Genomic DNA, 14,422 nt, shown 5'->3' on the forward strand with positions numbered 1-14,422 from the left:
CTTACAGAACTAGAATTTGAAAAGGAATAGATTAGACTAACTTGTGCTTACACCTTAAACATGTAATTAATAATGAAAGTAAGACTGGTATACGACAATGTTGAGAAATTGCCATTAAGATAAAATTGCCTGGAAAGTTAACCTAACCTGCACAGGTTTTAGACTGCAACGACAACATTTATTGTGCTTTTGATTACATACTTCATTCACTGAAGTCATACTTAACATATGAACATGAACAATAAAATGGAAAGTTTGGAAAAAAAAAACATCCCACAAAACACAGTTAAATATTATAGAAGACAGTAACAGGCATGGTGAAATATTAACAAGGGACGTTACATTCAGCAGGACGACACTAACATGCAACAAAACATATTTAAAAAAAAAAAAAAAAAAAAAAAAAAAATCTAAAATGATCAATTCATGTACATTTATTCTCTTCATGTCAAAGATCAGGTTAGTTAGAAACATGAGTGATCTTTATTTTGTTTGGCTGCATCATTGATCACAGCATGCATGTGTCTCATACATATAGTATAGGACCTACAGCCAGACAGCCTTGCTGTTTATCAGCTTTCCCCCGACTGCACCTCCTAATTCAACTGAAGCAGTCCACCATCACCAGCACAGGCATGTGAGGGACAGCTGCCCTTGCCCGTTTGTCATATCCCTGCAGTAGCTGCCAATGGCCTCTTCCATCTTTGGCCAGGCTAGAGGCCACAACCCCTGTCCCATTCGGGAGCGCCTGGGAACACTGGTCCTCATCCCACTGTATCCAGTCAGGCCAGCTGGTCTGGCCCACTCCCAGTCCATTGAGTGTGTTCAGGGTGGCATGTTCACCCTCCGTCAGCATTGTCAGGAAGCCTTTTGAAGACAGAATTGAGACCCAGAACTTCTTACTCATGTTGATTGGGTCCTAGCTACCTAAAGAATGGTTAGCCATTCATGTTGATGGTTTGCTTTAGCACCTAACGTCTATACCCACCCAGACACTCACCAGTACTGCCTAAGGCTGTTCCCAGCTGTCTGTGACCTTCTCTGGGACACTCAGTCTTCTCAGGTTCTGCAGGACAGCCTGGAGGGTCTCCCCTGGCAGGATCAAACAACCAGACACACTCAGACAACCGTAGCTCTCATAACAATGGTTAGCATCCGAGCACTGGATAGATGTGAAAACCTGCGATAGTTTGTCCTACCTAGCTCCTCTTCATACGAATCCAGCGTTGTCATTAACTCCGAGATACTGGTGGACTTCAAGCCTTCTCTACCTGAGGGAAAGAACGAGAAGAGAAATAATAAGTTGCTTTCCAAATGAGTGGCAGAAGGATATTTGGTTGTGCCCATGCAAATGACCCGTCATCCAACAATGCAGCTCACGGCCACCCACCTTTTCCACCAGTATCGCCTTTCAGTTTTCCGTCGCCGTGGTAAGGACTGCCATTGCCGTCGGCACTGAGGCGAGACAGGAGCTCGCAGCGGCAGGCGCGGGCCTTTTCCAGCATGGCATTCATGTCCTGGGCCAGCCTGTGGTTGTCTACCAGCTCTGTGTGCACCTTCTTCCAGGCCATCTTGTACTCCATCAGGCATCCCTCCATCACTGTGCGCAATTCTTTCTCCTGAGACATCTGGCCCTGCAGACCCTCCACCTCCTCACACCGCTACACCAGAGAAGAGAGGGGTTGGGGGAGGAGAGGAGCGATGAAGTGGTTTAGAAATAAGGTTTTGGTTAGTTTTTGCTTCTTTATCGTGTAGACACCTTATGTAGCTGAATGGCCATCTCCTGCATCTCAGCCTCCAGCTGGTCAGCGTAGGCCTGCTCCAGAGCATCACTAGGTGGCCGGGCACTACTGTGCCAACGTGCAATCGCTGAGGTCATCTTGCGCTTGGGTCCAAAAAGCCTGCAGTGGAGAAAACTAAGTAAATCAGAATGGAGATACGTGCGATATACTATAGTGCCTAGAGTAGGTCTGAGATGGACAGAAAGTCAATAGCCGATAGAATGTGGATATGTCACAGACACTACGAGTGAGGGCTTCGGAGCCAAAGCTAGGTACGTGAGAGACCACGGCGACTTACGTGATTCCCACTTCCTTAAGGTCATTCTCTGTGAGGGTGAGGAATATCCTTAGGTCAATGTCCTGTTCCTCCAACAGGGGGAGGTACTTGGAAAAGCCAATCTGCTCCAGGAACTCAGCCAGATCCTACAAGAGGGCAGGGGTCAAAGGTCAGGTATAGATCAGACACTGCTCGAGAGAAAAACACAACAGAACAGCATGAAATATTCATGAATGTATAGTGATCCAACAACACTGACACGTGCCTTGGGACCTGCATAGTTGGGACGACCACCTACAGGCGAGCGCATCCCACAGTTCCCTGGGCCACCGGGCTGAACCGTTTCACTGCTGCTACCATGGCGACCCTTGCCTTTACCGTGATGACCCTTGTTTGCGCGGCGGGAGCAGCTCTTTTTAGCCTGATCCGAGTCCTAAAAAGGACAAAGGAACATTGTGAATGGAGGACAAAGGGGCTCAATGGAATCACCATTGTGGTATGTGAATGCGTCAATGTGCAGTCACCGTGCCGTGTGTGGTTACCTCGTTACTCTCCAGCGAGCCCTCCCGGCTAAGTCCGATCACGCGGGGAAGTCCCTCGCTGCTGCTACTGCTGCTCCTCATGGTGGGCATGTCGTTATCAAAGAAGGGGCTCTCATCTATAGCGGAATCACAGCAGCTGGATTAGCAACAAGGTGGAATGGGTAGAAGTGTAGACTGGTATTTTTGTGTAGAGGAAACGTGTAAAGTTGCTGCTGTTCTAGGACGATCTAGTGACAAATAAGTGAACAGGTGAACAGTTAAGTGTGCTTAACTATGTACCCATACCTCTGCTGCTGTTGCTCTGACCATCCAGCTCGTTGATAGGCGAGGTGACGTCACGGAAACACATGCCCTCACTCTGCTCCCCGACATCACGGAATGCAATGTATCCCGGGGGCGCAACAGCTGGCTCTATAGGAATGTGAATAATAGCTATATCAAACAAGGTCCAACAGGACAGTATCTAGCAGCAGAGCAGTAATTGGATTCAGCACAACCATTTCAACTTCTTCTGTGGAATAGATACAGCTGTAATAGAGAAGTAACCTAAAGAACGCTACCTGAGTGTTTGCTGGGGCCTCCCACTCTGAATTTGGCGATGGCTTGAGGCCCATCATGGATGCTGGGGCCCTTGGCTCGGCTGCGACTCAAGCGACTCAGTCTGGGGGGAGCACTGCTGTCAGAGTCCTCCGACGAGCTCAGGTCCTCAAAGTGTCCTGTGGGGGACAAATGTCAGTGAAATGAGAACCTAAACTGCTCCACCACAATTGTTCCAAAAGTTGAGGTACAAAAAGGTATCAGATTTAAAGAGTAATCTTCTTATTATGCAAGTCCTCCCCTGCACCTGCTTTGGCTTTAGGAGAGCGCATGTCAATGAGGCTGGCGATCTTTGTGTGGCCGTACATCATAGCGAGGGCACGGGCGGTCTCTCCTTTGGCGTTCCGCTCATCTACTTTGACACCCTGAGACCAGATTTATCATATACAAACTAGGTTTAGTACCCCTTCAACAGATTTGCATCAGGTACGTATTTGAGACTAACATATGAAAATGACAGTACTGTAAATACTAGCAAACGGAAACCTACTCACATGGTCAAGGAGGCATTGTACAATGATTTCATGTCCAGAAGCAGCAGCCTCCATCAGCGGAGTGAAGCCAGACCCTGGCTCTCTGCAGGTGAGAAACGTGTCATTACACACCTCATGATTGAATAGTGGGACATAGATGGTTGTGGTTGTATTAATTTGACTGACGATACTCACCTCACATTGACATTGGCATTGCTATCCAACAGGAACTTGACCATCTGCTGGTGGCCAGTGCTGGTGCAGTGGTACAGGGCTGTCCAGCCTCGAGAGTCCTTCAGCTCCAATTCAGCACCTTGCTTTTGGGAGATAAAACAATTAGGAAATTGTTTCATAGTGTATATAAATAAATATTATTTAATAAAACCACCACCACCCATTACACTAAAATTAAACCTAAACTAAAGTTTATTTATGGTGAAAATTTGAACAATTGTTGATTCAGAAAAGTAAATCTGACCTGCATAAGGAAGTATGCAATGCTTTCATTCCCACAGCTCGCTGCCAGCATAAGGGGTGTCAGACCTTTGCCAGTGGTGGCATTAACGTTCACTCCAGCCTCCAGCAAAAGATTAGCAATGTTGTCGTGCCCAATATATGAGGAATACATCAGGGGAGTCCAGCCACCAATGTTCTTGCTGTCCAAATTCACCTCCCCTCTAAAAAAGACATAGCAGGAAATTACTATCAATGAGTGTTGAGAAGCATCCAGTCTCTCTCTCTCACAAACACAATTGATGAGGTACTCACTTTTTAATACACTCTGATACCACATCATACTGGCCAATAGAGCAGGCGGTGTGGAGGTCGAGGGGAACATCCAATTCCTCAGGTCGTACTAAAGTGTTAATGTCCCCTAGCCACAGGGAGAGACTGACACCAAACTGCTCCGATTCACTCGCCTCGTCGCTCAACTCCGACATTCTCAACCCAGACCAGGCAAACTCCTACTGCACGGCTGTAATCTGCACACAAGATACCCAATTTAGAAAGGATGCCATGGAGAAATATTTTCTAGCGAGCAATCTTTGGCCTGGTCTCATACAATATGTGTTGTAGCCAACTCTTCTGTCATTGTCATGTAGTTAGCTAAGAAAACAGGCTAAGCAAATTTGTAGCCCCTTTTGGATGGTGCTAACAACAGCTAACTAGCTACGTTAACTAGCTTATCTAGCCATTTTAATATAGAATCACACGCATAAAGTCAAAAACTAACAGAGCTGTTGGACAGAAGAAACAACAGTTATATTAAGCGATAGTTTAAGCATTTAAACTTACCGTAAAAACGAGTTATTTTGAGTTTTTCTTCAGTTGCCTAGTCTTCAAGACTTCTCGTTTGCTTGTGTTACAATTACATTTGCTCGGGTGACTGCCCAAAGTTGTGCAGTCAATATTCCTGGTAGTTGTAGTCATTTTTCTTTGAGAACTTAATGCCTAAAGTAAACATTTGAGTGGGTAACTTCATTTCCCATGATTCCTAGCTCCAGAAACAATCAGGGTTTTGTGGAAACTCTCCCCGGTCAAGACTTTTTGAACCTCATCATGTACATTATATTTACCCCAGTCATACAGTATTTGATTGATAGAGATACACAAAATAAGTAGCAAGAGAAACTATGGCATGAAATAGTACACACTGAAGCTGCCCCATGGGCACATTTGTAACGTTGTTCTCCCTCCTGAACTCAAAACCATTGTTGCTGGACAATGCTAACCTTTCAGTTTCAATAAATGTAGAGATGGTCGTAGATTGATTGTAACTTCAATTAATTCATGCGTGATGCAGATATTTACCCAAATAATAAATTTTATTAATCAAAAGGTTTACAATACTTAATCAAACCACAACCAATAGCATTATAATCAACCGAAACCATTATTCAGATGGAGAGCATTCAAGCAAAGAACTTTAAAAATGGCTTCATTTTATTCCTCTATAGAGTAAGACTGATTTCTTGAGCAAATACTTCCCCAGAGCAAATCAGAGGAAGTTAAAGCAGAACTCTTCATTAGCAGGAGTGAAGACAAAAGTTGAGTTCTCCTGGTTCAGCACACTTGTGTTTGGAGTCTGTGCCTGTAAATTCCCTTGTTGACTCTTTGCATTTAATTTTAAGGGTAGAGTCTCTGTTTTACCTTCCGTTTTCCTGTGGAAAATAGACTTCTTAGCGGGGTCTGCCACTACTTTGACCTGAGCCGATGTCATTGCTGCAATATAAAAAGATAAATAGTTAGTTGCGACATATTTCTATCTATCATCATTTGCAGTATTTCTGGTCTGACTTTAGTGTAAGCTGCATGTTTATTTTTTTCACTTCAAGCCTGTTGTTTAAATTTGAACTTCTATGGGTCTTGCTGTATCGTTAGATATTACTGCACTGTTGGTGCTCGGAACATAAGGATTTCAATACACCTGCAATAACATCTGCGAAATATGTGTATGTGACCAATAAAATGTGATTTGTACTAATATCTGACTTTCTCTCTCGCACCACTCACCAGCATGAATCAATTTGAATTGCTTGTGCTTCTCCTCCTCCATCTTCTTCCTGTAGTCCCCAGACATGGCCCTCATCACCTGCCTCTTCTTTGCCAGGGGGGCTTTGGAGCTGCGCAGTGTCTTAAGGGCACGAGAGGCCTCCTCCTCTACAGACAGCAAAGACTCAAGATATAATCCCACATCAAACTTTTTATGCATCTCATAACAATCTACTTCTTCACTGTTTTTATGAACATCTCACATTTGAATATACTGTTTATCGTACACTTCAGAGATCAACTGGATTATAGAGTCTAAACTACACCCACTCTGTTTTGGCGTAGCCTTCAGAGTAGCCATGCCCAACTCCAGCTGCTCAATGCACCAGTCCAGCTCTCTTTTCAGCTGCTGTTCTGTAGTCTGAAAAATACAACAAAAAGTTGAACTGATTTACACCAGCCACACTGAATCAAATGTAAATATTAAATTCAAATAACACCATCACCCACCAGCATTGTGCCATCCTCCCCACGAGTCCCTTCTGTGTCTGTCAAGTTTGTCATCTGTTTTTGCTGTCCTTCACTGGCAATTTTCTTATGACCAGATTTCTTATTTTTCTTGGCTTGAGAAGATGTGGTTGGCTCAGGTGCTCTAATTACTTGTTGAGCGTTCTGGCCCTGAGGCTTTTCCTCTTTGGGCTCTTTCAGGGCTACAGCCCCTGAGGGTACTGGTGTGCCAATTTTTTCTCCATCTCCCCTGGTATACTAACAGGGATTTGGAAGTTGAATGCAAAACCAGAACCCTGTTCTGTAGAAGCGGTGGATGTTTTTGTCTGTAATCCTGCAAACTGGTGTTTCACATCTGAAAGGGCAGTTTCTGCCCCCTGTGCTGCTGGTGCACCATCGGGGAAGAAGTTGAAAGTGAAAGAGTTTTCACTGCGTACCCAGAGTTGTTTCTCTGTTCTGCTTTGTTGGTTCTGTTCACCTTGGGCAGTGTCATTCACCCGAGGCTCAAAGTCTGCTCCAAAACATTGACACAAATACAAGCACATGCAGATACACAGTATTAAAACATCCTACAATGCATAAGAATGTAAAGGAATTTCTTGTAATGACTTGTGTCCTACCTATGACCAGTGTCTTATGCTCTGTCATCATTCACTCAGCACCAGCTATTTCCAGATGACAACTCTGAAGACACTCATATAACTTCTGTTTCTTTCAAATGAGATGTAGATTGCTGCAGAAATATTATGCCAAAGCTGAACATGGCATCATGACATAGCTGAACATGACATAAAGTGTAACTAGCGGATGTTCAAAGTATTTGAAAGTTTTTGCACCCCTAAGGCCCTTTCTCACCAAGTCTGTTGCGTTTTTTGTACGAATTGTTGTTTATTACGATATAGGCTAATGATATAACACCAAGCTTAGCTTATAGCTCTAGGTCTCTCTAGGTCTACCTGGCTACGGCTGCTGAGTGTAGGCAATGCTCGCTGGGAAGCAGTTTCCTGCGCTTCCCTCAATGTGCTTGCGTTGCCACACAATTGTATATGTTACAGTTACCTAGAATCAGTTTGTCAAATGATGATGGGGTTTAAAAAAAATAAAACAAGCAAAAATGTACATGCTGTTTATCATATACTTCCCTGTGCTGAGACACGAACACGTTCAGTCTGTCAGACAAGTTTACATTTGTGATAAAGATCACGTGTCCCTGATAACAATTCCTATTGGTCAACATATTTTTTTGGAAAGCGAAAATACGCAAAAATCAAACCTGTTTCGAATAAATAATGGCCGGATTGCAGCAGGACGATATTTCACAATTGGTGTGAATGGCGTCGTATTGATTTTTTTTTAACGGACCTGGTGAGAAAAGGCCTTTATGCTCACCTTTGAAAAGATTCACAACGCTATTTCAAGCAACCAAATAAAAATGTTTGGCAGACTTTCTTCGAAACAACAGGCATGCATCAATGAGCTGTATCAAATACATGTGTGACTAATCCTAACTGTGGCTATGTATGAACCGGGCATGTATCAAGCATTGTGTACACGTCCATCGTTATTCCGAACCGGCAAAGTTTCCAAATACTTTTGGTTCCGCTTTTCATATTTTTGTTGTTGCCAGATGCCACTTTCTAGATTGAAAATTAACTAACTAAGTGTTACGTTTAATTTGTTTACCGGTATGATGTTTATCATTAAACGAGTCTCACACTTCGCTTGGATAAACTTGTTAGAAATTTGATTCAATTTGTAAAGAAGACTGCGTCATTGTGGTTTGACCAATACAAAGCGTTTTGCTGATGTTTGTGGGCAGGTCTACAAATCAGATTAAAAAAAGTATAAATAGAATGTGCCGTTTCCCCTTAATGAACAGTCACCGAAGCGGTTCAAGACGGCATTTGAAAAAAATTTGAACGTCTGTTTTGGTCACAGAGGTAGCTAGTTAAGATTTTATCTAAATTAATACGGTGTGTGGTTCATGTCAATGTTCGTTTTGATATTATGTAGGTAGCCAAAACTATCAAGCGAGGTTTTGTTGTTAGCTAGCCAACGTTACTGTAAAACAGAACTAGTTTGTCTCGACCGTTATCTACAGTACCTACCGAGCATAACGTGTTTAATGTTTACGATTTGCGACATACAAGCGACTCGTTTTGTTTGTGCTGTGTGTTCTACGATTTTCGCTGAGTAAGGTAATTTACCTCAACTAGGCCTTGATGGCCATTGTGTGGCAATGGGAATATGATTCCTCGTTGTAGGCGCCATGTTACAAAATGGGCAGCTGCCTGGCATCTTTGAAGATAAACGAAACGTGTAGGTTACAAGACGCGTAATGGTGGCTTGAATAGCAGATTAACAGTAGTTGGTGCGCACATTTCTGAACTAGCGTTCAGTTTGGTTTGCCCTTAATCTAGTAATGAGTAGTTAATTACTGGAAGTTTTAGTACCACGCCGTGGGTAGTTAGCTATGTAAAATGTCTAGTTAGAATAGCCAACGTTAGTTTCAATTGACCCGCCACTGGTTCAGATAGTTGGCGCCCTGCTTCCAGTGTGTTCAATCATGTCCTGTTCCTGGCTAGCCGACTTGCCAGTTATCAAGTGGATATTTAGTTATCGCATATTCCACACGATTACAATTATATTTTCCACAACGTTATTATGGAACTACACAAAGCCGATCTCGATTTGTCATTTTGGTGCTTTATTTTCTTTTATCATGGCTGTCGTTTCCTACTAGCTGCGGTAGCTAGCTTGGCGGCGTTAGTTTAAGGCCCGTATAAAGCTAATATTAGTCTATTGACTAGGAGCATGCCAATTGATACCTTTTTACTGCAATAATCTAGTGCACCCACACTAGCCAGGTCTCAACGGGTCAATTTTCTGGCCTTCAGTAACCTTGACTAAGGATCATATTGCGCTTACTTTAATACTAATGCCACTCTGTTCCTTACACATTTGAATTTGATGTCTTTTCAGAAGTCAAGTGAGCCATGGCACGTACTAAGCAGACCGCCCGTAAATCCACTGGCGGAAAAGCGCCCAGGAAACAGCTGGCCACCAAGGCTGCAAGGAAAAGCGCACCATCTACTGGCGGTGTGAAGAAGCCTCACAGATACAGGTAACACTTCACCTGGACCTTGTCGATTTTCTGCAGTGTTGGACTTCTGGGCAAATGTTGACTGGCCTGCAGATACTTATGTTAAATGTGTTGTGTAGGCCGGGTACAGTGGCTCTGCGAGAAATCCGTAGATACCAGAAATCCACTGAGCTGCTGATCAGGAAGCTGCCCTTCCAGCGTCTGGTCCGTGAAATTGCCCAGGACTTCAAGACTGACCTCCGCTTCCAGAGTGCAGCTATTGGCGCTCTGCAGGCAAGTGAACTTTATGATTTGGATTGGAACAGATTCAGTTTGTTAGGTTTAGTCACATGGGTGCTAATTTTAGAATTACCCATGTTTAGGCAATGTTGGACCAACCAAAGTGTTGAGCCAGAGTTGACTTGCTTGTAAATGGTTTGCTGCTGCACTAAAAGGGATACTTCGGGCACATGCTTGCAGGTACCATAGACTTCCAGTCATAGCACTAAGGCTAGTAAGCATTAGCTCGCAAAACTTCCTTCATACTGGAACATAAAAATACACTCCACAAATTAATCTGACTCGGGAATTAAAGAGCACATTAACAAATCCAAGTATCCCTTTTAAATTAAGATGTAATTGTTACTTTTCTGAGAAATGCTTGTTTTCTCCAAATTCAGGAAGCCAGTGAAGCATACCTTGTTGGCCTGTTTGAGGACACCAACCTGTGTGCCATCCATGCCAAGAGGGTCACCATCATGCCCAAAGACATTCAGCTGGCCAGGCGAATCCGAGGCGAGCGTGCATAATATGAACACTTTTTGAACTCCCTCTTTGGAGGGTAACTCGGTGGGCGGGCATGGTTGGGGCTGTGTTTTCTCTGAACTATGAATTAGTATGTACTAGTTTCAATTAATTTTGTAATGTCTCATTGGTAGGATAAAGGCTTGTGATTTATAGTACAGAAGTAGCAAGTGTCTTGCCAAACATTCCTAACCTCTCAGGTTTTGAAAGTGTATTTTAGAAATGGTTGATACCTTCAGGTCATCTTGTAATGTGCATGAGTCATGTGGAGTAGAACTGTTTTAATCTCATTTTGGCCATTTATTGTAAATAAACTTTCCACTACCTCATGTTTGGTTTATTACCCCCTCCTATATGGACATTCTGGGCTGACAGTGTACTTTCTTGGTATACCTTGAGTGAGGGATAGACATTGACCAGGTGTTGTAACGTTAATTCTGTAGAGTTGAAAATTTACAATTTCTTCGACATGGTGTGATCTTTGTTTATAAAATGTAATCGCTCAGCAATTTCCTGGTTGCTGAAATTCCACAATCACCCAATATCTGATTTGAAAAGTGTAAAGAATCATTATTTTCAAAACCGCTGTGATATTTTCCATAACCAAAAATACTTTAATCTGTACCAAACCGAAAGTAAAATATGGTAATATGGAACTTGCCGTGGAGACAATCTTGAACAGAACGGGTTAATTGGCTTTCAATTCATTCTGTTGGGCCAAAGACTTGCGACAAATGCGTTGAACTCGTTTACGCATGAAGTTAAACCACGTTGCTGAAAACCTCATGCGATGTGCTACGTAAGTTACTACGTCAAATAGCATTGGGGTTAAAGGCAAATGGTTAAGTGCTCTACACATGTGAGAATGAATCATGTTACATGCCTATAGCAAATGCATTTTTGTTGGCGACATTTAAATACGCAGCTGAATAAAGGGCAGATACAAAATGGCCGCCCCGCCTCTTCGGTAGAAAAGGGATAGCCCTAGAAATGTAACCAGGCTCAGGTTAATAAAAGCTATGGACGCAAGGACTGACCATCCATATCAACATTGTTAACCACGTTGAGGCTATACAGGACTTGTTTAGATTTCAATGTTGATAAACATTCAAACAAGCTTTTAGGCTCGAGTCCCAACTAAGCTCGAGGCATTATAAAGAGATGTAATTTAAGAATCAAATGTGTCAGTTTGAGCATGTGTCCGTTTGGCCTACGGAATTTATCTGCATGAATTTGAGCAATAACAGCCTCATTCAATATCCTGGGATCCGAACTGTTCAGCTGTTACACGAGCGCTTTTGTCACTGGTGTAAGAGGCGGTTCAGTGATCGAATTCAAACATTGGGTTTAAAGACATTAAGGTTTGAACCGCCAACCACAATCCATAAGGCGCAAATAGCTAAAGCAGAGTTCAGTGTGCTAAGCAGATAAAGTGATATCGGTATCGCCTTAGACTACACTTGTCATCCTTACCGCCAAGCGTTTATTGCAGTTGGATAATCTTTGGATGCCCGCAGCAGTCGCACCATCGGAAGACATACCTTGGGCTGTGTGTGTTAACATATAGACTACGTTACCCAGCAGGCTATGCGGGAGGCAGATGGTTAAGGAATGTCTTGCATGGCTAAACATGGTGTTTAGCTGAAGTATATGTTCATTAAACGTAAAACCTACGCCCCGGTTTGTCATAAGGAAAAACATACATAACAGGCTGTAGCCTACAAATGCATATTCCTGCTCTTTTCCCGCGAACCAAACACATTTAGTGTGTCAGACTCGCTCAGGTGCAACAAATTAAAATGTGCGTCTTTTTCGATGCTGATTTAAATTTAATTGAGAAAAGTATTTTTTGCAAACATCCTTTGAATTGAAAAGTAGTTTTTGAATCTAGTTTTTCAAAAGTAATCTGAATAAAATATTTTTGCTGGTAATAAAACGAATTAGTTGCCGTTTTTGTAATCCCAACCCTGTCCATAGCCAGCACTTTCCATTATTGGCGAGCATGCGCAAAAACCAGAGTGAGCATGTTTGACAAAACAATCAGTTGAAAATGTGATGGAACCTCTAAACTTTTGGGTATGTGGAAGCTTGAACGCCAAAATGCTTCATTTTGGAAACCCCTCTGGTGGGGAAAATGGAGATTATAGAATAGTTGCACAAACCTCTGTCGCCAATTGGATGGAAATGTATACCTAAACTAGTAATTAGGACTAAATTGAGGCCATTTTAATTCAAGCAAAATTACTTATACAAAGCAAACATGCTCAGTTAAAAAACATTTAAAACCCAGAGGTTAAAACAAGTGGCTCTACTAAAGGCATTTCTTCAAATACATGAACTACAATTACATTTCTGCATCTGCAAAACATCATTCAATGTAACAACTTGGTTAATTTCACTCAGATTTGCTTAGTGTACATGTTATTCTGCAAAGGCTTGGTAATGGCGCCTGCCATTGTATGTCAAGTATAAACTGCATCAATGTTACCTTCACACCATTCTGACAACTAAATGTTCATCATAGATAGTCTAATCTTTATGAACAATGTAATGACAATTGGATTTTGGACCATAACTATTGAGCCTCTGCACGTATGGACACAGGTGGACAATAGCCAGAACATTACAATACATCTTATGAACATTGCTCATCGGCCTGGAAGCATACACCAACTGTGCATGCCATAGACATGGCCTAATCTAGCTCAAATTAATAGCCTTAAATTATACATTTTTTTAATTGCACAATATTATCTAGATTTGCTCTGTTCTTCATCTGAGAGTAAGCCAGGTAACTGTTCATAGAGATTCTTCTCAAGCTGTTCATCAATAACCGTCTCGCCCCGCAGTGCGCACCACAGCAAGAAGCTCACCCCTAAGAGACTGATGGGGAGGACTTTCCACCACGGCCGCTGATACTTGCTTCCCAGGGACTGGTCTACATTCCAAGTCTTGTGACTGGCTTTACTGCTAGAGAACTTGATGGGTTGACTAAACTCCTCGTCATCCTCATCTGCTGGTTTCTTTGACTTAGCCAGGCATTGGGAGGTCAAGCAGAGGGTCCGTAAATGGTTCAATCTCAAAAGAAAAAGGAAAGCAACATTTTTAGAATCTACAAAAACACTTAAAGCCAAAGTGACAACTGTTACAAGATATCAATAAATTGAATTCAATACAATAGTGCCACCTGTTGATGTATTTTGGAAGCTGGCCTGGGCTGTGAATTCTATCATCTTTTGGCTACACCACACAAGCTATTTAGCAATCATGTAATCTTTTCCCTTTTCATTTTTGAAAAAGCTTCAGATATGCAGCTACTCATGATCACAGATCTGACGCAGGAAATGTAGCTAACTAGCAATCCCTGTTAACTAATGCGTAAATCACTCCTAACTGATCAAATATGAGGTGCCGGAAGCTCCAATAGAGCTCCCAAGTCAAATCGGAAGGTCAAATAACCAATGACAGTACATTGGGAACACTCATGCGAGTGATGATTTTAAAACCTGAACCAAATGTGTACCACTTTGCTAGCTTGCCTCTGTCAGGTTTGACTCATTGTCATTGAACCACTCACTGTACATTAAAGTGAACATAAATAGCTATCTGGCTATATTTCTCATATTGTACATACCTCGGCTTTGTCTTGATACCATCAATCACAATCCTACGACACAGATAATATTGTGACGAACTAGATAAAACACGTCCTATTCTCGACATTTTGTAGAATGGTCATGTCATGGCAAAATCCTCAATTCGAAGCAGGTCATGTAACATTTCGTTACACATGTAACAATGAGCCAGATATTTCACAGGATGTATGAATGTGAAGCATCCGGCTGACGTTTCCACTCACGACCAAA

At 42.5% G+C, this 14,422-nt stretch overlaps 4 protein-coding genes across 7 annotated transcripts; 1 reads left to right on the forward strand and 3 right to left on the reverse strand.

Annotated features, from left to right (window-relative positions):
- Positions 1-156: 156 nt before the first annotated feature.
- On the reverse strand, positions 157-5,075 carry anks3 (ankyrin repeat and sterile alpha motif domain containing 3). 4 transcript variants are annotated; one of them, XM_064923850.1, is made up of 16 exons: positions 4,967-5,075; positions 4,439-4,653; positions 4,149-4,347; positions 3,866-3,987; positions 3,692-3,773; positions 3,445-3,562; positions 3,161-3,316; positions 2,886-3,011; positions 2,601-2,716; positions 2,357-2,491; positions 2,080-2,204; positions 1,760-1,901; positions 1,391-1,661; positions 1,200-1,271; positions 1,001-1,092; positions 157-867 (listed from the first exon to the last, which is right to left on the reverse strand). In XM_064923850.1, the coding sequence occupies exons 2-15, from the start codon at positions 4,609-4,611 to the stop codon at positions 1,010-1,012; spliced, it is 1,920 nt and encodes a 639-aa protein (XP_064779922.1). In that variant the 5' UTR covers positions 4,612-4,653; positions 4,967-5,075; the 3' UTR covers positions 157-867; positions 1,001-1,009. The 4 variants fall into 4 exon arrangements, with proteins under 4 accessions (XP_064779922.1, XP_064779920.1, XP_064779921.1 ...); XM_064923848.1 differs by having other exon boundaries at positions 2,324-2,491; XM_064923849.1 differs by having other exon boundaries at positions 989-1,092; positions 2,324-2,491.
- Positions 5,076-5,477: 402 nt separating this feature from the next.
- c18h8orf33 (chromosome 18 C8orf33 homolog) lies at positions 5,478-12,133 on the reverse strand. The gene is given in 7 exon segments (XM_064923858.1): positions 5,478-5,893; positions 6,185-6,331; positions 6,494-6,584; positions 6,674-6,901; positions 6,904-7,181; positions 7,291-7,403; positions 12,030-12,133. Coding segments are annotated over 6 exon segments (999 nt in total). The 5' UTR covers positions 7,322-7,403; positions 12,030-12,133; the 3' UTR covers positions 5,478-5,669.
- On the forward strand, positions 8,500-10,885 carry h3f3d (H3 histone, family 3D). Its single transcript, XM_064923862.1, has 4 exons — positions 8,500-8,610; positions 9,653-9,794; positions 9,893-10,050; positions 10,437-10,885. The coding sequence occupies exons 2-4, from the start codon at positions 9,667-9,669 to the stop codon at positions 10,559-10,561; spliced, it is 411 nt and encodes a 136-aa protein (XP_064779934.1). The 5' UTR covers positions 8,500-8,610; positions 9,653-9,666; the 3' UTR covers positions 10,562-10,885.
- Positions 12,134-12,760: 627 nt separating the features above from the next.
- On the reverse strand, positions 12,761-14,387 carry LOC135504924 (ubiquinol-cytochrome-c reductase complex assembly factor 4). The gene is made up of 2 exons (XM_064923861.1): positions 14,191-14,387; positions 12,761-13,634 (listed from the first exon to the last, which is right to left on the reverse strand). The coding sequence occupies exons 1-2, from the start codon at positions 14,277-14,279 to the stop codon at positions 13,307-13,309; spliced, it is 417 nt and encodes a 138-aa protein (XP_064779933.1). The 5' UTR covers positions 14,280-14,387; the 3' UTR covers positions 12,761-13,306.
- Positions 14,388-14,422: the final 35 nt, after the last annotated feature.

This window comes from Oncorhynchus masou, chromosome 18, assembly GCF_036934945.1.
Source record: "Oncorhynchus masou masou isolate Uvic2021 chromosome 18, UVic_Omas_1.1, whole genome shotgun sequence".
Classification (NCBI taxonomy): Eukaryota; Metazoa; Chordata; class Actinopteri; order Salmoniformes; family Salmonidae; genus Oncorhynchus; species Oncorhynchus masou.